Consider the following 23,870-nt stretch of genomic DNA (forward strand, 5'->3'; position numbering starts at 1 on the left):
AGTGTAAAATTTCTTGTGACGTAACGTGAACTGATTTATGGTCATGTGGACTTTAGAGCATACACTAGAAGAACGCTTAAAATGAGGGTCATGTGTGTTTGCCATGCGTGTGACATGTGTGATGTATTAGGGACCAGCACAAACTTTTTTACCTATATAAACTGACGAGTATGTTTTTGTATATATGTTACAGTGGCTTTGAATTTAAATCGCATGAGAATTTGTAGAACAGAGAGCAGTACATTTTGATATCAAACTGCAATTTTAGGATTTTGCGAAGTAAAATATCCGTTGGTCAGAGAAAAATTAGTCAACTAAACGAATGTTTAATAATTCTAAGATTACTCCAATTGTAACTGTTAAGATTTACTGTTGTATTTGGTTTTGGTGGGATTGGTTTTCTATATATTCCAGATGTGTACAGATTGTTCTGTAATCTGCTGAAGTCATTATTTCGTGGGGATAATTTCGTGTTCAGACTAATAATCGTTCATTGTCTTGGATTGTCTCACATTATTGTGGACAGATCATATTTAATTGCTCCGAGGCTTGTTTTTAATTATTTTCTACATGTAGAACCACCTTCACGTGTGGAATGGTCATTCTACTTTTTGACGAAAAAAACATAGAACCACCTAGTGCCACATAGGTACTTTAGAACTGCTTCCTCGTGGGGATTGATCATTCTAATATCTTATATAAATAATGCACAATTACCTCCATGCTGGAGCTGGTCATTGTTTTAGACCAAATAGGCACTGTAAAACCTCCTTCATGTAGGGACTGGTCATTCTTATGTAAAATATGTAAAATATTTTTATGTAAATCCAACAGCATCACCTCCACACATGGGCCAGTAATTCTTATAATGGCCATTCTTATTGCTTATACATGTACTACAAATCGACACTGGGGCTGGTTATTGTTATAGCCCATAAATATATATACCACCATATGACTGATTTAAAAAACAGAAAATGAGCCTCGTGCATATGTGACAAAATTCATAAATGATTTGTTTGCCAGTTATTTTCAGTCAAAAATTGTCCAGCCTCCAGCCAAACTTTAAATAGATTAATATACATATAATTTTAATGGTGTAAAATTTTGAAAAAAAATATAACGTTGCATAAAAGCGTAGTATCTTTGTTGTGTCTTTACATTCCTGAGCAATAGGACCCTGGTGTGTGAATAAAGCTGCTGATTTTGTCAACATATGCATACACTGTATATATGATCCACACTGCAGAGGTCTTCACAAACAGATGTGTACAGATTATAGACAAATGTTTGCAGGAGGCACCCTCCTAATGTATAAGTGAAATATTCTTGAGGACGGCTTGAAACACCAATCATATAAAAACGTTTTCCGTTACTCACATTCAATGTGTGACACACTGAGTTTGGAGGAAATTTCGAGAAAATTCAAGTAGACAGAATAAAACTGAATTTATTGCACCTTATTATTTGACATTATCTTATTAGTGTTTTACACCGTACTCAAGAATATTTCACTAATGGTGGCAGGAAACTGGGCAGAGCCCGGGGGAAACCCTCGACCATGCGCACCTGCGACCACGTACGACCAGAGAGAAAACCAGCATGAGCAAATAGAAACGGATATAAAACTGATGTCTTCCATGCTGAATAATTTTTACGCACAAATTTCAAACTACCAAAAGTAATTATGGATATATTAAGCTTCTTACACAGATGAACCGCCCACCATATGCTGCATTATTATATGGCGAATTTAGCATTGTTAAAGGACACATGAAAAAAATGTTACATCTTTTAATAACCCCTCTATTTTCTACATATGTTTCGTCGATAGTTGAAAAATTTCGGAAAAAACGTCATTGACGAACTTACCAAGAACGCGAGGACAGTTTTGCGTACACCCACCCAACCCAACGCCCATTCGGATTCTTTTTCCACACATAGTTGTTTGATAGTTATCATTGTTGACCTCTGCACTGACCTCTGGGCCATTAAGAAAACTGCAGTGTAAAGCCAATTTTACTTCCCAAAGAAGAAAGCTGTTGCGCTCTTTTGTACTTTTATATCTTACGACGCAACCCAAGCTGCATACTGAGAGATAAAAACCAACCGTTTCGCAGAAACCTTAATAGGCCTACTGCCTATATACATATAATGCATACCCTACTTAACAAAGTGCTGAAACGAAAGACAGGAAAGGAACTGCTTCCAAATTTCAGGAGCCATAGGAAAACATATCGGCTTAAAAAAACGGAAATCAAACTTATACCAAAAAATTAGATTCCGCTATAAGTATGTCTGAAATACATTTGACAATAATGAGGTGGTTACTAACGACAGTTCGGTTGCCTTCGGCATAACCAGGAGAAAAAGCAGGAATTGCCACAGTTTTACTACTGTCAGCATGTGTACAAATTGCGCGCGTTAAATCTATACTACACCTACACAGTTGGGAGACACGTGCAGGTTAGCTTCGGTGCAGATGATTTGTACCTTGTTCAGGCATCGACTTCTGTGATCGGTTGATCCTTAGCATTCATAAAAAATAAACCAAGCGTTAATAAACCAAACACTCCATAGCGCACATTATAATATAAACACCCATTTTATACAAAAAAATAATAACAGTAAAAGCGCGATTTGAGGGTATTTTGTTTTGATGTTGGCGGCAACCAGTCCCAGTGTGGAGCAGTCACATTCCATACTGGTTGGAGTAGTGCACAAACTTTTAGCCACTTGAGTCCATGCTGAGGTATGTGGACGAGGTCATGGTCCCATATTTTCAGAAACCAGGAAAAGTCCTAAAGCTACGACCCACACAAAAATGCCTGGACATTTTTCACCTCGCCTGTATAAAGTAGAGGAGTCGCTTATGTCGAACCCTGAGCGTCGGCGTCGAATAACAGAGAGTGCAATTTTAAACAAAGTGTTAGGGTGGTATCTGTTAAACCACTGCAGATATTGGGGTCAGGGTTTGCACACATGTAGGACACAATAGCACGAGGGGGATATTAAATCGTTGATTGGGTTCGTGCATTTTGAATACCGTGAATTACTGAATTTCTGACTTAGTATATATTGTATATTAGAATCACTGTTAGACAAAAATGTTAGAGTTGGTATCTTAACAGGTATTGCATGTATTGACCTGAGGCTTTACATGCATATAAAGCACAATGAGGCAATGGAGGTTGGTCCATCGCTCCAATTTCAAGTTGCTGCATTTAAGGCGCGCCAGGGAAAAAATTTACTGGCAAAACTGATGCGGAACAATATTTATGTTCCAGCGTGTTACACTGACAAACTGCAACCTCTAAATTTGTCCGTGAACAAACAATTTAAAGGCCAACCGAAGAGCAGTTTCCAAGGCTGGAACGCTGGAAGAGAGAACTCACGTGGACACCGAGTCTTAAGCCCATACATAATAGGCGGCTGATGAAGGCATATATTTAAGTAAATGTAAATACTAGACAGGGTATGTTGTAATATATTGTCTGTACATGTATTTCTTAAACATTAGTAATTTGAAACTCCAAACAAGGCAGGTCATTTAATCTTGTTCTTTCTTCGCCCGCTTTACCTTTGTAGCGCAAAGATTTTATGCCCTGCTAGATTGTATACTCGCTGGTTGTTTATATCCAGAAAATTTGGCCACTGTCTTCAACTGGAATATCCCCCAACCATTTGTAAATATGGTTTGTGTTTGCTGTGTTTTAGAGGCACCATGGATATTCCAATCTTACCTTGCGAGATTATCCTAAAATCGATTTGACAAAAGTTAATCCACTTCCCAACCCACTGCTCGGGATCCAGCTTTGGAAGCATTATACATTATATGCAACCCACAGCTACCAGTGTTCTCTTTATCTACATGTGTGTCATATAACTCCCAGTTAACATTAGAAGGACAAATGCGACAGTCCGTCGTCGTCATGGAGACGAAGTGTTATTCCCTTCGCTCATTACGCCGTCATTAATGTACAAACAATATTACTTTCCTAAACATGAGAGCGGTATTAGATTGTCAGGACCGGCAGCTAACAACAGGTGGTTATCTCCCTTAGCACCTATATGTATAATGAGAGCTTTAATTGTGTTCGACCACTTTGGCCTGCAGTCTAGATAAATTTCTTTAAGCATTTAACAGGCATATGTTGGCTGTAAGATACTTGATACTCCAAAAAAATAAGAACCGTTATTTCAAGCTCTTATTTGAGAAAACATGATTTCCAAGCACTTTCTTCATCTGGAATCACATCTAAAATCAAGAAGTTTAGAGGCCTCGAACGAACCCTGTCGCTCCGACTAGAGATGGTACATATTCTATATTCAGAAATCAGTGGCAACAGCCCTTTGCCAGGTGGAAACTGTAGATCGGGTGTATCCACTGTGTACCTGGATGACAGCCTGAATTTGTATCATACCACCTGTCTGCCTCCTGATACTCAGACGACGAAGATGCTGCCATTCCTCGTGCATGATAGCTCCCAGTTAGGCCAGATCATGAACATGTTGGTCCATTGTTACCACACGACGACCACATGGCCCAGTTGACGTAAAGCGATAGCAAATGACATTTTTATTGCGTAATTTCAGCCATTGCTTCAACACTGCTCACTCCAGAACTATACTTGTAAAGCCATTGTTTCACATTAGAACCAGTGATGACTGAAATGCATGTGTGTTATTATTAAAACATGAATTCTAATCATTTTTGACGCCGAAGGGTCACACGATTCACAACCAATCAAATTTTACACTCTTCTGATACAAAAGAACATTAATCCACAAAATCGCCACAGTGACAACCACGGGAGTACTTAATTGCTTTTACTTTTAATTAAACTCCTTGCGTCTATGTCGAGACAGTCAGTACAACCGTTCGCTTTGAGCATTACCAAGGAATCTCGGGCCCACACACCCTAGGAAATGAGCGATCGAAAATGTGCTTGAGATAATTCGACAGACGATACAATAAGAAACACAACTGTCTGCAAATTTAGATCCGTGGAGAGAAATTTAATAATTCATTTTTTTTTTGTGACAACCTGCCACGGCAGTGGAAATAGGTTTTTACATGAAGCACACTGTGATGTTGGATTGGGGCCATCCTTGGCGGGACAACATTTTTGCCAAATCTAACATCAGAACAGCCTCGGGCTAGGGAGAGTGACAGCAGTTTTGTGGCATGGACTTGCCCTGAGACAAGAAGACACAGTACATATACACACACTTAATGACTCCTCGTCATATTATTCGAAACATTGTTGAGTAAGACGTAAAGCGCCAAGCGTAATACATACATACATACCTACATACATACATGCATACATACACACATTTGTTTTTTTGTTATTATTTGTTTCTTTCTTTTTCAAGTATATGTGTTCAATAGTGGAAATTATTTTCAATTAGCTGTTTTTTCCGTAAATTCACTAGGTTTGGAAGTTGTGTCGTGTTGTTGTGTTTCGGGTTGTTATTGTCGGACGAATCTGTGTGCTAGTCGCACGTGGAACGATCTTCATTGCCCTGCCATCCCGATGTATGATATATCTGTACTTAATTTAAAACTAATTCTTGTATTAAATTTATAGTTGCACTGTAATTGCACTACGTACGGCAGGCTTCTGGCGTCTTATCTCCGGCCTTGACTCGTCCCAAGGCTAATCTATGTGTCGGCTAGTTAACAGTAACGGTTTGTCAATTATTCTTCTCTGATCCACTAGCGAGGAGAAGGACAAAAGGTGACAGTGCTGTAGCAAGCACTAGAAGAGCTTAAATAGGAGTACAATTTTGTACAATGTTGTATAAAGCTATTTGAGGGGACTAATACAGGATTGAATGACTATGGCTTAACGCCAGGTCGGCCAAGACACACAGTGGCGAGAACACCAGGAAGCAGTGAATTGTTTTTGATCAGACAATATTCAAAAATGAACTAAAAACAGACGGACATGTTAAAAGACCAGCTAAAAGAACTAAAATTTAGTTGAAACCCGAAAACCATAATATTTTTATGACATATATATACACGTTAAGTAATGACAGCATCGCCAGACAATAAAGTCCACACAGTTAACAAGGGTATGTTTACTGCTGTGTTCAGGAGCACTAACACCAGTGGAAATACAGTTTTGTGTTAAGAGAGAATACCCAAAAACTACTCAAAACTACTCGATCTATATGCCACATTATTAAAGACTTAGACCATAGAGAATAAAACTAGAGCGAAGACAACAGTGCGATAGGAGCAAATGGTCTCAAATTGGTGATAAAAAACGGACGGTCAATTTCCCTCAGTTAAAAAAGTTTTTATTCTGTTTATGCCAATGATTAAATAGTAGCAAATTTCTATAGTCCAAAAATGTGGGCTGTGTGGGAAACAGTAAAAGTGTGCTTTACTGGTGTGACGGGAAGTTATGGATATACTCCTCTGCTTGTTAAACGACAGATGTGACGCCACGCTTTGCCTGAGCAGTTTATTATTTCTCGAGAATCCACACTTTGGTGTTAGCAGTTTTAGTGGTGAAAACATGCGCCACTTTAGTGCTCCTTCGTGCGGTGTACGGTAGAGCGGAATTCGAACCCACGAACACAAGGCTCTAAATCATTCCTATACTTCAGTGAGCTCTCCGCTATCGCCATGCAACCTTCTCCTTTTACCCGACTTTATAACGTTTGTTATGTCGTCCATTCTTTTTCTAACCGGATTCGATTCCACTTGAGATTTGAAAGAACTTCATCTCCGAGCGAGGGAAACTGGTATTCTTTTAGACGTGGCTGGATTTGCGCATCCACAGGCTTTGGCTCACAAAATTTACGCCGCCTTATACCAATGATCTCAACTGTGTACCAACATGACAAGCTGGAGGCACAACAATCACGCTGCTTCACATGCAAGATATCTTGCATTTATTTTATACGAAGGGTGTCCGTTTAAAGATATTCCACGGAAATCTGGCTAATCGCATTCTCCAAGTGTTTGTATTGTTATGCACATACATAAACTGTCAGTTCTTGAAAAAATAATGTGTAATTATTGCACTGGTCTATGGTGTCGTGTAAGTAGGAGAAAACACTAGTAACTGTAGGTTTTTAAAAAAGAATGAACTCCAAGCTCGCGCCTTGTTTAGTGTGTTTAAAAAATCTACAATTACGAGTGCTATCTCCTCTACAGAAAAGACTGATGTTTTGTAAATAGTTCCTTCTCAAAAGTTATAATAATTTTGTGTTTTCTCCTGTAAGTGTTAAAATAGTTGGCATGTGATTGCCTAGTCATTGGACATAATGCGATCAGCCTTACAGCATGTTACATTTCTATAGTCCGATAATTATCTCACTAAAATGATAAAATATAGCATGAATCATATTCATTTATTAAACAGTTTTAGTTTTAAAATATTTTGAAGGGTTAAAAACAGAAAGAAAAAAAAAACAAAAATGAAAAATCAAGTGAAAGTTCAAAGGAACAAATACCACGAACTTTTGATCTGTCTTCGCCCATAATTTATAAACAATCACGAGTATCGTCTATTTAGTGGATTTTCACCGGGCGTATCTTCATCTCGCTGAACTGAAGAGGGAGATGTTTAGACGACCATTGGTACCACGTGACTGATGAAGCATTTGCTGTGGACTTCTCCTTCACATGAACATACAGCCCATTCAGATTACTGGCATGACAACTATTGTACCACCAGGCCCCATGATATAAGGCAGCACAGTTCCTACTGCTGTAGTCCTTATCTCGGTCATATGTGGAAAACTCCAAGCCATTTTGGTGATCCATTGAGTCACCTGAGAGAACAAAGAAAAAATGACTCAAAATCTGTAGACACACAGACTATTGCACAGCTCATATTGACTGGATTTATTCATTTGATTCGTATTTACTGTGAGAAGGATCTGGTCGATAAGTCCAAAAGAAAAAGTTAGTCACCAGCGACTATCCAGACTCGCCTTTACCCGCAAAATTGGGTGACCAAAATTAAAGGGTCGAAGCGGCCATGTATATTGGCGTCAAATTTTCTTTAGTCACCAGTATACGGTCAAAGTAACGCGTTAGAAAGATCCCCAGAGTACGGTAAGAAATAAGAAATAAGCGGTTATTTTTTGTGTTTGTTTGTTTTCTTTTTTTTTGGAGGGGGGGGGGGGGGAAGAAATTAACTAAAACTTACTTAGTCGCAATGCTTTCCTAACTCAAATAAACAGGGCCAAATCCAGCATTGTTACCAAAATTATATTGGTTGTTCTGACGTCTGATATAATACTGGCTCATGGTTACCTTCACCACAAATGTCTAAATACAGACATTTTAGTGCTGTATGTGGTCAGGGTATCACAAGTGATACTGACACACGTACAGTGTATATCACATGATGTGATCAACATAAAAACACCAAAGATGACCAGAACGGCTCAATATATTGATATGTTGGGAATAAATGGCGAGCATGCATAGGTCTACATAGGATGATTTAAAAACATTATCGGCCTATATAATGCCTAATACATGTATTCGTGATGTCTATAAACCAGTCATACATTGGCCTATTGCCGTTGTGACGTCAAAATTCAGACCCATTGTTAGAGTATGCCTACTAAGGGTGTCGGCCAATCTTTTTCACCACGAATATTTGACGCTTATAAGGTTGGTCGCTTCTCTTCCACCTTTCGCCCAAAGTTTTTCCACCATCATTCCTACAGTCACCAACTGATGAGCTTTTAATCACATTTAGTTGCAAATGTTTAGGGCAAAATTTTGGCCGATTTTAGTTGATGTGTTTTTTTTTAATTTATTTTTTAAATTATGTTTTTCTCAGAAAAAATGTCGGTCAACTCACCAGCATTCCCCTTGAATGTGCCCAGTAAGAGTCGGAAGTTGTGAGACTCGTCTGCCACACGGAATCTGCTGTAGGAAGCGTAACCCGTTCCAAGGGTATAGCTTCTCATATTCACGAGAAGTTCAAAATGAGCCTGAGAGGTCAGGAGGTGGATCTTCTGCAAGCCTGGGGAGACAAAACTGTCAACCAGTAGTGATCAACTCTTTGTTCACCAACAGACACATCACTTATGAACAAGCTTCCAAGCTGAATGCTAGAAGTTTTTTCTTCTTACCAGAATAATTATTCTTTTTAGTACTTCCTTTGGCGTTTTCTACAAAACTGCAAATCGCTGCTGTTATTCATTTACACTGTTTTTACAACATCTTCCGGCCACGTGCTAGCATATAAAACTTTTACACATCGCAGATCTACCCATTCGCCACGTTGGATGTAAATCTCAAGAAACGTTTATCGGATTCCCATGAGATTTAAAATACATGAGAACACTTCACAGCGCTATAAAGTTTAAGAAATTTACTTATTTCGGCTCCAAAGAGATTAAGCTCGCCATAGGGCGTTCAAGTAACGTGGTGACCTAGTTTTCCATTTTGAAATAAAAGGCATGTATTTGGATGTAATTTGGCCTGCGCTAAACGAGTCCGGTTTGACCTTTTGCATGTAATGCATGGTTTTGCTACAAACGCTGGAAATCTTGCTTGGTATCACATTATTTTACTTTTCTTGACAAGGTCACGTCACTGGAAAGCAATGCGTATGATGCTGACAGTAAGTTACGGTAAATGTGTAAGTGTGAAGTCGAAATTCATATACCACAATAATGGTAAGAACTGTCTCCAAAACAAATTTAGAACACGTTACCAATGAATATGTAAGATATATATATATATATATATATATATATATATATATATATATATATATATATATATATATATATATATATATATATATATATATATATATATATATATATATATGGTAAACATGAATATATAGTAAAAAAAAACCTAACGGTTCAAAAGTAATGATTCAAAGACACTGCATCAAACGTCTTTCCCAAGATTTTACAATGAGTACAATAGTGCTGTTGGAAATTATTGACAAAAGTCTAGCGATCTGTGAGCTATATGAACAGTTGCAATAACAGCTCAATCGAGATTCATATTTTGTTATCTACAACTAATATCCAAGTACGGCAAAAGATATCAATACTGATTTCACTCCGTCGAGTAGAACATACCTTGCGTCTTTCCAACACAACTAAAAACTGTTCACTGTTTCTATTTGAATGATTCCATCCTATTTTCGTACTTTGTATACCTCTTTAGTTATTAGGTGGTCTGTGTTATAAGTCGCTTTGGGGAATATACTTTGCGATTATTGACCTGAAACGTCCTTATTGGTTGACGGCTGGTACACGAGTGTCTGTTTCGGCGTAATGATTTCTAACGCTACCTAAACACTTAGGTTTATTATTCGACATAACAGTTATTCGTTCTTGAACAGTTGCAATTAAAATGCGAGTGAGATACCTACAGTTGAATTTTACCTGAAAATTATTCACATGTTTATGTTTTGAATGTTGACTGGGATTTCATGCACAGAAAATCGACTCTGTTCCCTGCAACATTGAAAACCAATGACTGCTGAGTCTGCCTCCACCATAATACTGACCGTCGTCAAATAAACAATTAGAATAATATAACCATGGTAAAAAATACTTCCCGCCAAAGCCAGTTAACAATGAAAAATCTGTGGTAATTTGGTGAGGTAGACGTGGTGATATTAAATTGAGTTAAGTTAGATTTAATGCAGGACCTTTGACCTTTTTTAAGGTAACTCACCCAACCAGAACTCCCCGTAGAGGTTACCAAACCCATCGGTGTACTTCTGCCAGTCACGAAAGAAGTCAACAGAGCCATCTTGTCGTCTTTGAAACACCTGGAAAGTCAGTTAACATCAAGTTTACCATTTACCAAACACAGACACAATTACTTTATGTCGAAGTTTTTTTTCACCTATACGACGGCAGTCAAGATTATGTGGGAACTGGGCAGCGCCCAGCGGATACCCACGAACATCCGCAAGTTGTTGCCAAAGGCATAATTAAAATATGAATTATTGATATATTTCCAACCTAAGAACATCGTTCTGCGGTATTTGTATGTGCGTGTTCATGCACTTTTGTATGGATGTAGGACTGGTTGACATGTGTTGGTGTTAGGTGGTTTTCAGAAGAGAGTTTTCTCTTGCAGAATGTTTTAAAATAATGTATTACTTTTATTAATACAACAACTTGTTAAAGCGTCATTTCGCATGTCAGAGTGATTTTCACTTCACAGAAGCATATGATTATTTATTGGATTTATTACCACACGGTCGACGTCTAACTCAGTGGGTTTGTCAAACCCCACGATTTCCAATATCATTCCTTAACGTGACGTGTACCACCCTTTTACAGTAGCTGAGTCGACTTTTCTTCATACCTGTTATCTGGATAATTTATTAGCGCAAGCAGTATGGGGTAGCATAATCTAAGATCGCTTTGACCTCAAATTTATTGATTTATTTATTTATTTACTTGGCGGTTTACGCCGTGTTTAAGAATATTGTGCGTATGCGACGGCGGCTATTATTAAGGTGAGAGGAAACCGTGCAGAGCCCGGGGCGGTCGCACGACCATCCTCCGGTTGCTGAAAGTCTTTCCTACGTACGTCTGGAGAGGAAGCCAGCATGAGCTAAACTTGAACTCACAGGGACCGTATTGATGAGGTATTTTTAACCAATGAAACAATCATTTCAGTCGTTCAATGCAAATTTCTTTATTTTTTTTTTTGGACAAAAGTTTGATCTCAGACGTTATTAGTTCTTACTGCTCTTGCGACAGGAGTTTTTTTTTTCAGATACTTTCCAAGGTACGAGAGTTTCTCCTTTTCATAATTCCGGTGTTAAATATCAAATAAAATACAAAAAAATAAGTTAATTTGTTGAAACTTTTGTTATTTCTTTTGAATATGTGACTGTATTATAGGCTGTATTATAGATCGAGATCTGACTACATTTCTAAGTATTTTGTGTAAAATTATCACCACGGACTTTATTAACTTGGTGTTGTTCTGCACTGAGTTATCCACAAATGCACATGACCTGATTGTTTGATTCTGAAACGGCATTCCACTGTTTAGAATTGTCTAACAGACGTAGATCTAGGCGTCGTAGCAGACAGTCGCAAACCAATCGTAAATCATGACGAGCGTTGCAGGTTTGCCATTTTATTTATTTATTTGATTTATTTGATTGGTGTTTTACGCCGTACTCAAGAATATTTCACTTATACGACGACGGCCAGCATTATGGTGGGTGGAAACCGGGCAGAGCCCTGGGGAAACCCACGACCATACGCAGGTTGCTAGAAACCTTCCCACTTACCGCTGGAGAGGAAGCCAGCATAAGCCGGACTTGAACTCACAGCGACCGCATTGATGGGAGACTCCTGGGTCATTACACTGCTCTAGCGCGCTAACCAACTGGGCCACGGAGGCCCCTGTCATTTTATAATCCCTATTTACAAACTCACCAGCCATCCACCTCCCTGCGTCACCATGTCACAGTGCACAAGGAAGCCTTTTCCCACTCCGAACGGAAACACTCGGTACACGCCGCTCTTTGTGTGGCTGCACTTCTGTATTACTGTACAATCGGTAGGATATGCGCATTCAAGAAAATTGCTGTGATCTGAAAAAACAATTCCTGGCGTGGTATTAATTGTGATTTACATCAATACACGAAACATCGATCGTGGTAATACTCTGCAAACATTTGTACACAAGAAATACTTGACCTGTACGATATCAGCCTATGATGATGAATTCTGGACAAAACCATAACTGAATGATTCACTAGAATAACGCCAAGTACAGTACTGTAGCTCTCCCTGTCGATGTGAGAACTAACAACAGTGAGCGGGCTACTATATCTATCCAATTATCCCTATTGGAGAAACATCACGGAGGAAATGTAAGGTCTTAGAGTTTTAAAAAATCAGTTTTTAACAAAGCTCTGTTGCACAGCGTTTACTGGTGTAGCTGGTCACCACAGTTTTTGTATTATTTTCACAATAAATTTTCCCTAAACACAATATTTAGGCTATGTTAATCTCTAAAGTGCAATTAAAAATACTAGGTTTAATTCGCGGAACTCTGGCCGGGTGACGTCAAGGCTGTGCATACATCCCTCGATTGTGTATTGAAAAGCCCTGCAAAGCATAGTCGAATCCATTAGGCCTACCCACTGTACCCCTACGTGTACACCTCTTTAATAGCACTCTGAAAATATTATAAGTAAAACAGTTTTACAACAAATATCTTGAAAGAAAGGCTACCGGAGTCGTATTAGATCTGAGAAAAGCATAGAGACTGCATGATACGATGGCCGATTTTCGCTCATATATCGACCACATAGATGATACAAATGCGCTCCTAACTGGTTCGCCTGACACCTATTGGACATCCACCAAATTATGGTCGTGTTTGTGGAAAAGTTTTCACGGTTTCACAATTAACAGACTATAAATTTTTAAAGGTATGTTGAGCGATGCAGAACTTAGACACAGGGATGCATGCAGTCGGGCCAGCCGATTGTGAGTTTCACTGACGGGCACAGTCTGCCACTCAACGCCGTGAAACTAACGATCAAGTTAATCACTTGTGTTATATCGCCGGCAAAAATAAATAAGGCTTCAATTATACTGAATGGAAACAACGATTGGTGACTAATAGAAATGTAAATTTAAAATGTGCATGCGCACACAGCGGCTTCTAGCGACTTCTTTAAGTTCGTGTCACAGGCTGCTGTTTCAAATAAAAAAAGCTAAATAAACTTTGCATTCAGGAAGATAAATTCCGGAAGTCTTTTTCGTTCAGATTTTTGGGGGATATTATAAGGCTCGTCCTTCGGCCTTTTCCTTTAGAAGGTTTGGCTGAATTAGCAAGTCTCATACGACTGCGATCTATTCCCCCGTAATCAAAGTGCGGTTTTAACGAGACCTGGTCCGTATTTTATAAATCAGTGGCTTAATGCCTGCAGTGAATGTACCACTGTGAGGTCAGAAGGTCAGCGGTGGCTCCATCGTAGCGGAGTAGATTTTCTGATGTTTCATGACTAAATGACTAAGGTTTTTTTTTTTTTTTTCTTTTTTGTGTTTTTTTTTGTTTTTTTTTTGTGTTCGACGTTCTAAACCATCGGAATGGATCCAGGGGACGTCAGACTATCCATCTGCAGTTTGTAAGGCCAAGCGCTGGGGATATACTTTAATTATCTGAGCCAGCGAGGTCACCGAAAGTCATCTTGACATGCCAGAGTTGTCTTCAACTGGATTATTACTCATTCACATAAATTCACTCACATTCTTTGTTCAAATCAAAGTCTATTTGTTGAAATCGAAGATAAAATATCTCTTCATTCAAACTCACATTTTTGCACGATATATACTCGAAATGGGGTTCACTGCATGACCCTCCATATATTCATTTATTGTTTGAATTGATATTTTACATTGCACTCAAGAATAATTAACTTATACGATGGCGGACAGCATGTATTGATGGAGGAAACCGGGAGAAACACATGAGCTAGATATGAACTGAAAAGGACCACACTGGTGAGAGGCTTCGGGGTCACTGTGCTGCATTAGTGTACTATGCTTTTCAATGGGAATGAACAAATCCATTGGCCTTATTCAGTCACCTTTGTCTTAAATTTAAACTCTTATTTTGACATCTGGTTCTTAAGTTCGGTTGAGAGCTCCTCAAGTGAAAACAAAGCTCAGAGTAACTAGTTCTTTACGTGGCTAAGTTTGTAATAGTGTAGGGAAAATTTAAACTTTACGGCAAATTTAATCACTGCATGAAGTATTATGTGAAATTCCCAGTTGCACTTATCGTCTACTTAAAATAGTGTTTCCGATGCGAAATACATGTTGCTTACTTTGTCTCAAAAAGATAACAATGACGGTTTCGTATTATTTCATGTTTTAGTCGGTGACAACTCCATGCGTGTGAACTACCGCACTGTTCTCAAACTAGTATAAATAAATGTTATCAGATGTACATACCGGTCCACGTGGAAACATCGTCTTCATCGGCTTGTTTCACCAATGGTTGAACATCAAACTTCTTCAAAAATGTGTTATACGAAGACGCCACAAAGCCGACGCTGAACAAAAGAAGTCCACACATAACGGACAACATCTTGGATTGTTACAATCTGACAGCTCTCCACTGAAGATTGTAGGTTCACATACACTCTACAGTGACTTTATATCTGCTTGCTCAAACCGGATTCGTGGGCTGTTTTGACAGCTATTAGCGTCATCACCGCATGCTGCTTTTCCCAACTGATGTTAAGAAAACTGTAATTTAAAGCCTTTTTTACGTCATAAGAGAAAATATGCGAAGTTTTTTTCTACTTGTAACTGTTAAGACATATCCTAACTTAAATGTTGAGAAATTAACAAACCGTTTTGTGTATCGTTTAAAAGAGCTGATTAGTGAAGTTGTACTCTATTGAACACTAAATAATATTGGTATCGCACACAGGGAGGTCAAGCGTATTTCCTGTCTCAGACAGGGTGTGAAGTTGACCATAATAAACTCCAGGCTATTCAACCTGTGATAAAATCTTAACTGAGGGTATGTTTCGCAGAGATCAACCTGTCCTTTTTGTCTTCAAAAGTAGTCATCATACAAAAATTCTCCCTCTCAAAGATAGATTGAGAAACAAATCTGATAAATGCTGTATACGTTTACAGTGTCACATGACATAGGCATGCAATTTTTTATAACAGCACATCTCTTGTATAATTACGTTGTCGTCTGTTTTACAATTTAAGGTAACGTCACTGGAAACCATTTCCGTTGTGACGCTGAACATACGTGATAGCAAATATCTATACTAGTATGTGGCGATGTTTTCAGCCGAAAATATTTAAATTATGTAGGCGGTCTTACTTTCAGTTCAAAAAAGCACAACTCTGAAAAGAAGATCATAACATGTATGGTCCCATATAACAAGATAACAAGATACAATGTTAAATGGAGGGAAAGAGCGAAGTTCGGCAAAAGAGAACGTGATGTTTCTGTTGCAATTGGTGACACGTATATATGACACGGTCAACTGACCGACCCCATATTCTGCCTTCATTCTGCAAGATTTAAGAATGTATTGGTTAAAGTGTTTGTGCTTTTTGTCTTACGTCAATAACAGTGATAATACGGAGAAGAAATAGATTGACTGAAATATTCCATGAAAAACGGCGTTCAACTGACAACACTTAAATAACTTTACATCTTATAATACTGCATACAGCATCTACAGCTATAACGGTATTTCCCCACTATATTGTTGGCCGCTGACGTATGATTGAAAGAGTACGGCGAAAAACATCAGTTAAATAAAATATTAAATCGACGGTTACAATTGTCTTAAAGCGGTGACATGGATCTTAACTGACACAGAGACGAAACACTATATATCAAGACTGCTGGAAGACTTGAATCGCAGTGGAATTTTGTAATGTAAACCTCAGATACGCCTTGATCAAAACCCGTATACAGTGCACTGGGACTAAACGTATCCCCTGTCTTCAGGATCCGGGTTAAGCGAAACCAGATATACACGTTAACGGACTCGACGTAAGTCTACACCAAATGAAGGAGTCGGATTAAGCCAGATTACATCAATACATTCACGTATACATAACAAAACTCTCACAGCAAGGTCGACGATGAAATCTCAAACCCAGTGTTTTTGCAGGACGGAGTGTAAAATTTCTTGAGACGTAACGTGAACTGATTTATGGTCATGTGGACTTTAGAGCATACACTAGAAGAACGCTTAAAATGAGGGTCACATGTGTTTGCCATGTGTGTGACATGTGTGATGTATTAGGGACCAGCACAAACTTTTTTACCTATATAAACTGACCAGTATGTTTTTGTATATATGTTACAGTGGCTTTGAATTTAAATCGCATGAGAATTTGTAGAACAGAGAGCAATTTTACTGCAATTTTAGAATTTTGCGAAGTAAAATATCCCCTGGTCAGAGAAAAATTAGTCAACTAAACGAATGTTTAAAAATTCTAAGATTACTCCAATTGTAACTGTTAAGATTTACTGTTGTATTTGGTTTTGGTGGGTTTGTTTTTCTATATATTCCAGATGTGTACAGATTGTTCTGTAATCTGCTGAAGTCATTATTTCGTGCGGATAATTTCGTGTTCAGACTAGTATTCCTTCATTGTATTGGATTGTCTCACATTATTGTGGACAGATCATATTTAATTGCTCCGAGGCTAGTTTTTAATTATTTTCTACATGTAGAACCACCTTCACGTGTGGAATGGTCATTCTAATTTTTTTACGAAAAAAACGTAGAACCACCTAGTGCCACATAGGCACTTTAGAACTGCTTCCTCATGGGGATTGATCATTCTAATATGTTATGTAAATAATGCACAATTACCTCCATGCTGGAGCTGGTCATTGTTTTAGACCAAATAGGCACTGTAAAACCTCCTTCATGTAGGGACTGGTCATTCTTATGTAAAATATGTAAAATATTTTTATGTAAATACAACAGCATCACCTCCACACAGGGGCCAGTAATTCTTATAATGGCCATTCTTATTGCTTATACATGTGTTACAAATCGACGCTGGGGCTGGTCATTGTTATAGCCCATAAATATATATACCACCATATGACTGATTTAAAAAACAGAAAATGAGCCTCGTGCATATGTGACAAAATTCATAAATGATTTGTTTGCCAGTTATTTTCAGTCAAAAATTGTCCAGCCTCCAGCCAAACTTTAAATAGATTAATATACATATAATTTTAATGGTGTAAAATTTTGAAAAAAAATATAACGTTGCATAAAAGCGTAGTATCTTTGTTGTGTCTTTACATTCCTGGGCAATAGGACCCTGGTGTGTGAATAAAGCTGCTGATTTTGTCAACATATGCATACACTGTATATATGATCCACACTGCAGAGGTCTTCACAAACAGATGTGTACAGATTATAGACAAATGTTTGCAGGAGGCACCCTCCTAATGTATAAGTGAAATATTCTTGAGGACGGCTTGAAACACCAATCATATAAAAACGTTTTCCGTTACTCACATTCAATGTGTGACACACTGAGTTTGGAGGAAATTTCGAGAAAATTCAAGTAGACAGAATAAAACTGAATTTATTGCACCTTATTATTTGACATTATCTTATTAGTGTTTTACACCGTACTCAAGAATATTTCACTAATGGTGGCAGGAAACTGGGCAGAGCCCGGGGGAAGCCCTCGACCATGCGCACCTGCGACCACGTACGACCAGAGAGAAAACCAGCATGAGCAAATAGAAACGGATATAAAACTGATGTCTTCCATGCTGAATAATTTTTACGCACAAATTTCAAACTACCAAAAGTAATTATGGATATATTAAGCTTCTTACACAGATGAACCGCCCACCATATGCTGCATTATTATATGGCGAATTTAGCATTGTTAAAGGACACATGAAAAAAATGTTACATCTTTTAATAACCCCTCTATTTTCTACATATGTTTCGTCGATAGTTGAAAAATTTCGGAAAAAACGTCATTGACGAACTTACCAAGAACGCGAGGACAGTTTTGCGTACACCCACCCAACCCAACGCCCATTCGGATTCTTTTTCCACACATAGTTGTTTGATAGTTATCATTGTTTACCTCTGCACTGACCTCTGGGCCATTAAGAAAACTGCAGTGTAAAGCCAATTTTAGTTCCCAAAGAAGAAAGCTGTTGCGCTCTTTTGTACTTTTATATCTTACGACGCAACCCAAGCTGCATACTGAGAGATAAAAACCAACCGTTTCGCAGAAACCTTAATAGGCCTACTGCCTATATACATATAATGCATACCCTACTTAACAAAGTGCTGAAACGAAAGACAGGAAAGGAACTGCTTCCAAATTTCAGGAGCCATAGGAAAACATATCGGCTTAAAAAAACGGAAATCAAACTTATACCAAAAAATTAGATTCCGCTATAAGTATGTCTGAAATACATTTGACAATAATGAGGTGGTTACTAACGACAGTTCGGTTGCCTTCGGCATAACCAGGAGAAAAAGCAGGAATTGCCACAGTTTTACTACTGTCAGCATGTGTACAAATTGCGCGCGTTAAATCTATACTACACCTACACAGTTGGGAGACACGTGCAGGTTAGCTTCGGTGCAGATGATTTGTACCTTGTTCAGGCATCGACTTCTGTGATCGGTTGATCCTTAGCATTCATAAAAAATAAACCAAGCGTTAATAAACCAAACACTCCATAGCGCACATTATAATATAAACACCCATTTTATACAAAAAAATAATAACAGTAAAAGCGCGATTTGAGGGTATTTTGTTTTGATGTTGGCGGCAACCAGTCCCAGTGTGGAGCAGTCACATTCCATGCTGGTTGGAGTAGTACACAAACTTTTAGCCACTTGAGTCCATGCTGAGGTATGTGGACGAGGTCATGGTCCCATATTTTCAGAAACCAAGGAAAGTCCTAAAGTTACGACCCACACAAAAATGCCTGGACATTTTTCACCTCGCCTGTATAAAGGAGAGGAGTCGCTTATGTCGAACCCTGAGCGTCGGCGTCGAATAACAGAGAGTGCAATTTTAAACAAAGTGTTAGGGTGGTATCTGTTAAACCACTGCAGATATTGGGGTCAGGGTTTGCACACATGTAGGACACAATAGCACGAGGGGGATATTAAATCGTTGATTGGGTTCGTGGATTTTGAATACCGTGAATTACTGAATTTCTGACTTAGTATATAGTGTATATTAGAATCACTGTTAGACAAAAATGTTAGAGTTGGTATCTTAACAGGTATTGTATGTATTGACCTGAGGCTTTACATGCATATAAAGCACAGTGAGGCAATGGAGGTTGGTCCATCGCTCCAATTTCAAGTTGCTGCATTTAAGGCGCGCCAGGGAGAAAATTTACTGGCAAAACTGATGCGGAACAATATTTATGTTCCAGCGTGTTACACTGACAAACTGCAACCTCTAAATTTGTCCGTGAACAAACAATTTAAAGGCCAACCGAAGAGCAGTTTCCAAGGCTGGAACGCTGGAAGAGAGAACTCACGTGGACACCGAGACTTAAGCCCATACATAATAGGCGGCTGATGAAGGCATATATTTAAGTAAATGTAAATACTAGACAGGGTATGTTGTAATATATTGTCTGTACATGTATTTCTTAAACATTAGTAATTTGAAACTCCAAACAAGGCAGGTCATTTAATCTTGTTCTTTCTTCGCCCGCTTTACCTTTGTAGCGCAAAGATTTTATGCCCTGCTAGATTGTATACTCGCTGGTTGTTTATATCCAGAAAATTTGGCCACTGTCTTCAACTGGAATATCCCCCAACCATTTGTAAATATGGTTTGTGTTTGCTGTGTTTTAGAGGCACCATGGATATTCCAATCTTACCTTGCGAGATTATCCTAAAATCGATTTGACAAAAGTTAATCCACTTCCCAACCCACTGCTCGGGATCCAGCTTTGGAAGCATTATACATTATATGCAACCCACAGCTACCAGTGTTCTCTTTATCTACATGTGTGTCATATAACTCCCAGTTAACATTAGAAGGACAAATGCGACAGTCCGTCGTCGTCATGGAGACGAAGTGTTATTCCCTTCGCTCATTACGCCGTCATTAATGTACAAACAATATTACTTTCCTAAACATGAGAGCGGTATTAGATTGTCAGGACCGGCAGATAACAACAGGTGGTTATCTCCCTTAGCACCTATATGTATAATGAGAGCTTTAATTGTGTTCGACCACTTTGGCCTGCAGTCTAGATAAATTTCTTTAAGCATTTAACAGGCATATGTTGGCTGTAAGATACTTGATACTCCAAAAAAATAAGAACCGTTATTTCAAGCTCTTATTTGAGAAAACATGATTTCCAAGCACTTTCTTCATCTGGAATCACATCTAAAATCAAGAAGTTTAGAGGCCTCGAACGAACCCTGTCGCTCCGACTAGAGATGGTACATATTCTATATTCAGAAATCAGTGGCAACAGCCCTTTGCCAGGTGGAAACTGTAGATCGGGTGTATCCACTGTGTACCTGGATGACAACCTGAATTTGTATCATACCACCTGTCTGCCTCCTGATACTCAGACGGCGAAGATGCTGCCATTCCTCGTGCATGATAGCTCCCAGTTAGGCCAGATCATGAACATGTTGGTCCATTGTTACCACACGACGACCACATGGCCCAGTTGACGTAAAGCGATAGCAAATGACATTTTTATTGCGTAATTTCAGCCATTGCTTCAACACTGCTCACTCCAGAACTATACTTGTAAAGCCATTGTTTCACATTAGAACCAGTGATGACTGAAATGCATGTGTGTTATTATTAAAACATGAATTCTAATCATTTTTGACGCCGAAGGGTCACACGATTCACAACCAATCAAATTTTACACTCTTCTGATACAAAAAAACATTAATCCACAAAATCGCCACAGTGACAACCACGGGAGTACTTAATTGCTTTTACTTTTAATTAAACTCCTTGCGTCTATGTCGAGACAGTCAGTACAACCGTTCGCTTTGAGCATTACCAAGGAATCTCGGGCCCACACACCCTAGGAAATGAGCGATCGAAAATGTGCTTGAGATAATTCGACAGACGATACAATAAGAAACACAACTGTCTGCAAACTTAGATCCGTGGAGAGAAATTTAATAATTCATTTTTTTTTTGTGACAACCTGCCACGGCAGTGGAAATAGGTTTTTACATGAAGCACACTGTGATGTTGGATTGGGGCCATCCTTGGCGGGACAACATTTTTGCCAAATCTAACATCAGAACAGCCTCGGGCTAGGGAGAGTGACAGCAGTTTTGTGGCATGGACTTGCCCTGAGACAAGAAGACACAGTACATATACACACACTTAATGACTCCTCGTCATATTATTCGAAACATTGTTGAGTAAGACGTAAAGCGCCAAGCGTAATACATACATACATACCTACATACATACATGCATACATACACACATTTGTTTTTTTGTTATTATTTGTTTCTTTCTTTTTCAAGTATATGTGTTCAATAGTGGAAATTATTTTCAATTAGCTGTTTTTTCCGTAAATTCACTAGGTTTGGAAGTTGTGTCGTGTTGTTGTGTTTCGGGTTGTTATTGTCGGACGAATCTGTGTGCTAGTCGCACGTGGAACGATCTTCATTGCCCTGCCATCCCGATGTATGATATATCTCTACTTAATTTAAAACTAATTCTTGTAATAAATTTATAGTTGCACTGTAACTGCACTACGTACGGCAGGCTTCTGGCGTCTTATCTCCGGCCTTGACTCGTCCCAAGGCTAATCTATGTGTCGGCTAGTTAACAGTAACGGTTTGTCAATTATTCTTCTCTGATCCACTAGCGAGGAGAAGGACAAAAGGTGACAGTGCTGTAGCAAGCACTAGAAGAGCTTAAATAGGAGTACAATTTTGTACAATGTTGTATAAAGCTATTCGACTAATTCCCAACATACAGGACTAATACAGGATTGAATGACTATGGCTTAACGCCAGGTCGGCCAAGACACACAGTGGCGAGAACACCAGGAAGCAGTGAATTGTTTTTGATCAGACAATATTCAAAAATGAACTAAACACAGACGGACATGTTAAAAGACCAGCTAAAAGAACTAAAATTTAGTTAAAACCCGAAAACCATAATATTTTTATGACATATATATACACGTTAAGTAATGACAGCATCGCCAGACAATAAAGTCCACACAGTTAACAAGGGTATGTTTACTGCTGTGTTCAGGAGCACTAACACCAGTGGAAATACAGTTTTGTGTTAAGAGAGAATACCCAAAAACTACTCAAAACTACTCGATCTATATGCCACATTATTAAAGACTTAGACCATAGAGAATAAAACTAGAGCGAAGACAACAGTGCGATAGGAGCAAATGGTCTCAAATTGGTGATAAAAAACGGACGGTCAATTTCCCTCAGTTAAAAAAGTTTTTATTCTGTTTATGCCAATGATTAAATAGTAGCAAATTTCTATAGTCCAAAAATGTGGGCTGTGTGGGAAACAGTAAAAGTGTGCTTTACTGGTGTGACGGGAAGTTATGGATATACTCCTCTGCTTGTTAAACGACAGATGTGACGCCACGCTTTGCCTGAGCAGTTTATTATTTCTCGAGAATCCACAATTTGGTGTTAGCAGTTTTAGTGGTGAAAACATGCGCCACTTTAGTGCTCCTTCGTGCGGTGTACGGTAGAGCGGAATTCGAACCCACGAACACAAGGCTCTAAATCATTCCTTTACTTCAGTGAGCTCTCCGCTATCGCCATGCAACCTTCTCCTTTTAGCCGACTTTATAACGTTTGTTATGTCGTCCATTCTTTTTCTAACCGGATTCGATTCCACTTGAGATTTGAAAGAACTTCATCTCCGAGCGAGGGAAACTGGTATTCTTTTAGACATGGCTGGATTTGCGCATCTACAGGCTTTGGCTCACAAAATTTACGCCGCCTTATACCAATGATCTCAACTGTGTACCAACATGACAAGCTGGAGGCACAACAATCACGCTGCTTCACATGCAAGATATCTTGCATTTATTTTATACGAAGGGTGTCCGTTTAAAGATATTCCACAGAAATCTGGCTAACCCCATTCTCCAAGTGTTTGTATTGTTATGCACATACATAAACTGTCAGTTCTTGAAAAAATAATGTGTAATTATTGCACTGGTCTATGGTGTCGTGTAAGTAGGAGAAAACACTAGTAACTGTAGGCTTTTGAAAAAGAATGAACTCCAAGCTCGCGCCTTGTTTAGTGTGTTTCAAAAATCTACAATTACGAGTGATATCTCCACTACAGAAACAACGGATGTTTTGTAAATAGTT

General features: G+C 38.6%; 1 protein-coding gene across 1 annotated transcript; it reads right to left on the reverse strand.

The window, feature by feature from the left end:
* Positions 1–7,501: 7,501 nt before the first annotated feature.
* Positions 7,502–15,094, reverse strand: LOC135477824 (fibrinogen C domain-containing protein 1-like). The gene is made up of 5 exons (XM_064758028.1): positions 14,959–15,094; positions 12,424–12,581; positions 10,691–10,787; positions 8,844–9,008; positions 7,502–7,797 (listed from the first exon to the last, which is right to left on the reverse strand). Exons 1-5 carry the CDS (start codon positions 15,092–15,094, stop codon positions 7,535–7,537), a joined length of 819 nt encoding a protein of 272 aa, XP_064614098.1. The 3' UTR covers positions 7,502–7,534.
* Positions 15,095–23,870: the final 8,776 nt, after the last annotated feature.

This window comes from Liolophura sinensis, chromosome 11 (genome assembly GCF_032854445.1).
Source record: "Liolophura sinensis isolate JHLJ2023 chromosome 11, CUHK_Ljap_v2, whole genome shotgun sequence".
NCBI classification, from domain to species: domain Eukaryota; kingdom Metazoa; phylum Mollusca; class Polyplacophora; order Chitonida; family Chitonidae; genus Liolophura; species Liolophura sinensis.

What these genes read in the sequence shown, in the direction of transcription:
- LOC135477824 (XM_064758028.1), bottom strand. Translation starts at nt 15,094, where the DNA reads ATGTTGTCCGTTATGTGTGGACTTCTTTTGTTCAGCGTCGGCTTTGTG. An exon ending in CGCAGGGAGGTGGATGGCTG is followed by an intron (nt 10,788 to 12,423) that starts GTGAGTTTGTAA and finishes CTGACTTTCCAG; the next exon opens with GTGTTTCAAAGACGACAAGA. An exon ending in CACATTCAAGGGGAATGCTG is followed by an intron (nt 7,798 to 8,843) that starts GTGAGTTGACCG and finishes TTGTTCTCTCAG; the next exon opens with GTGACTCAATGGATCACCAA.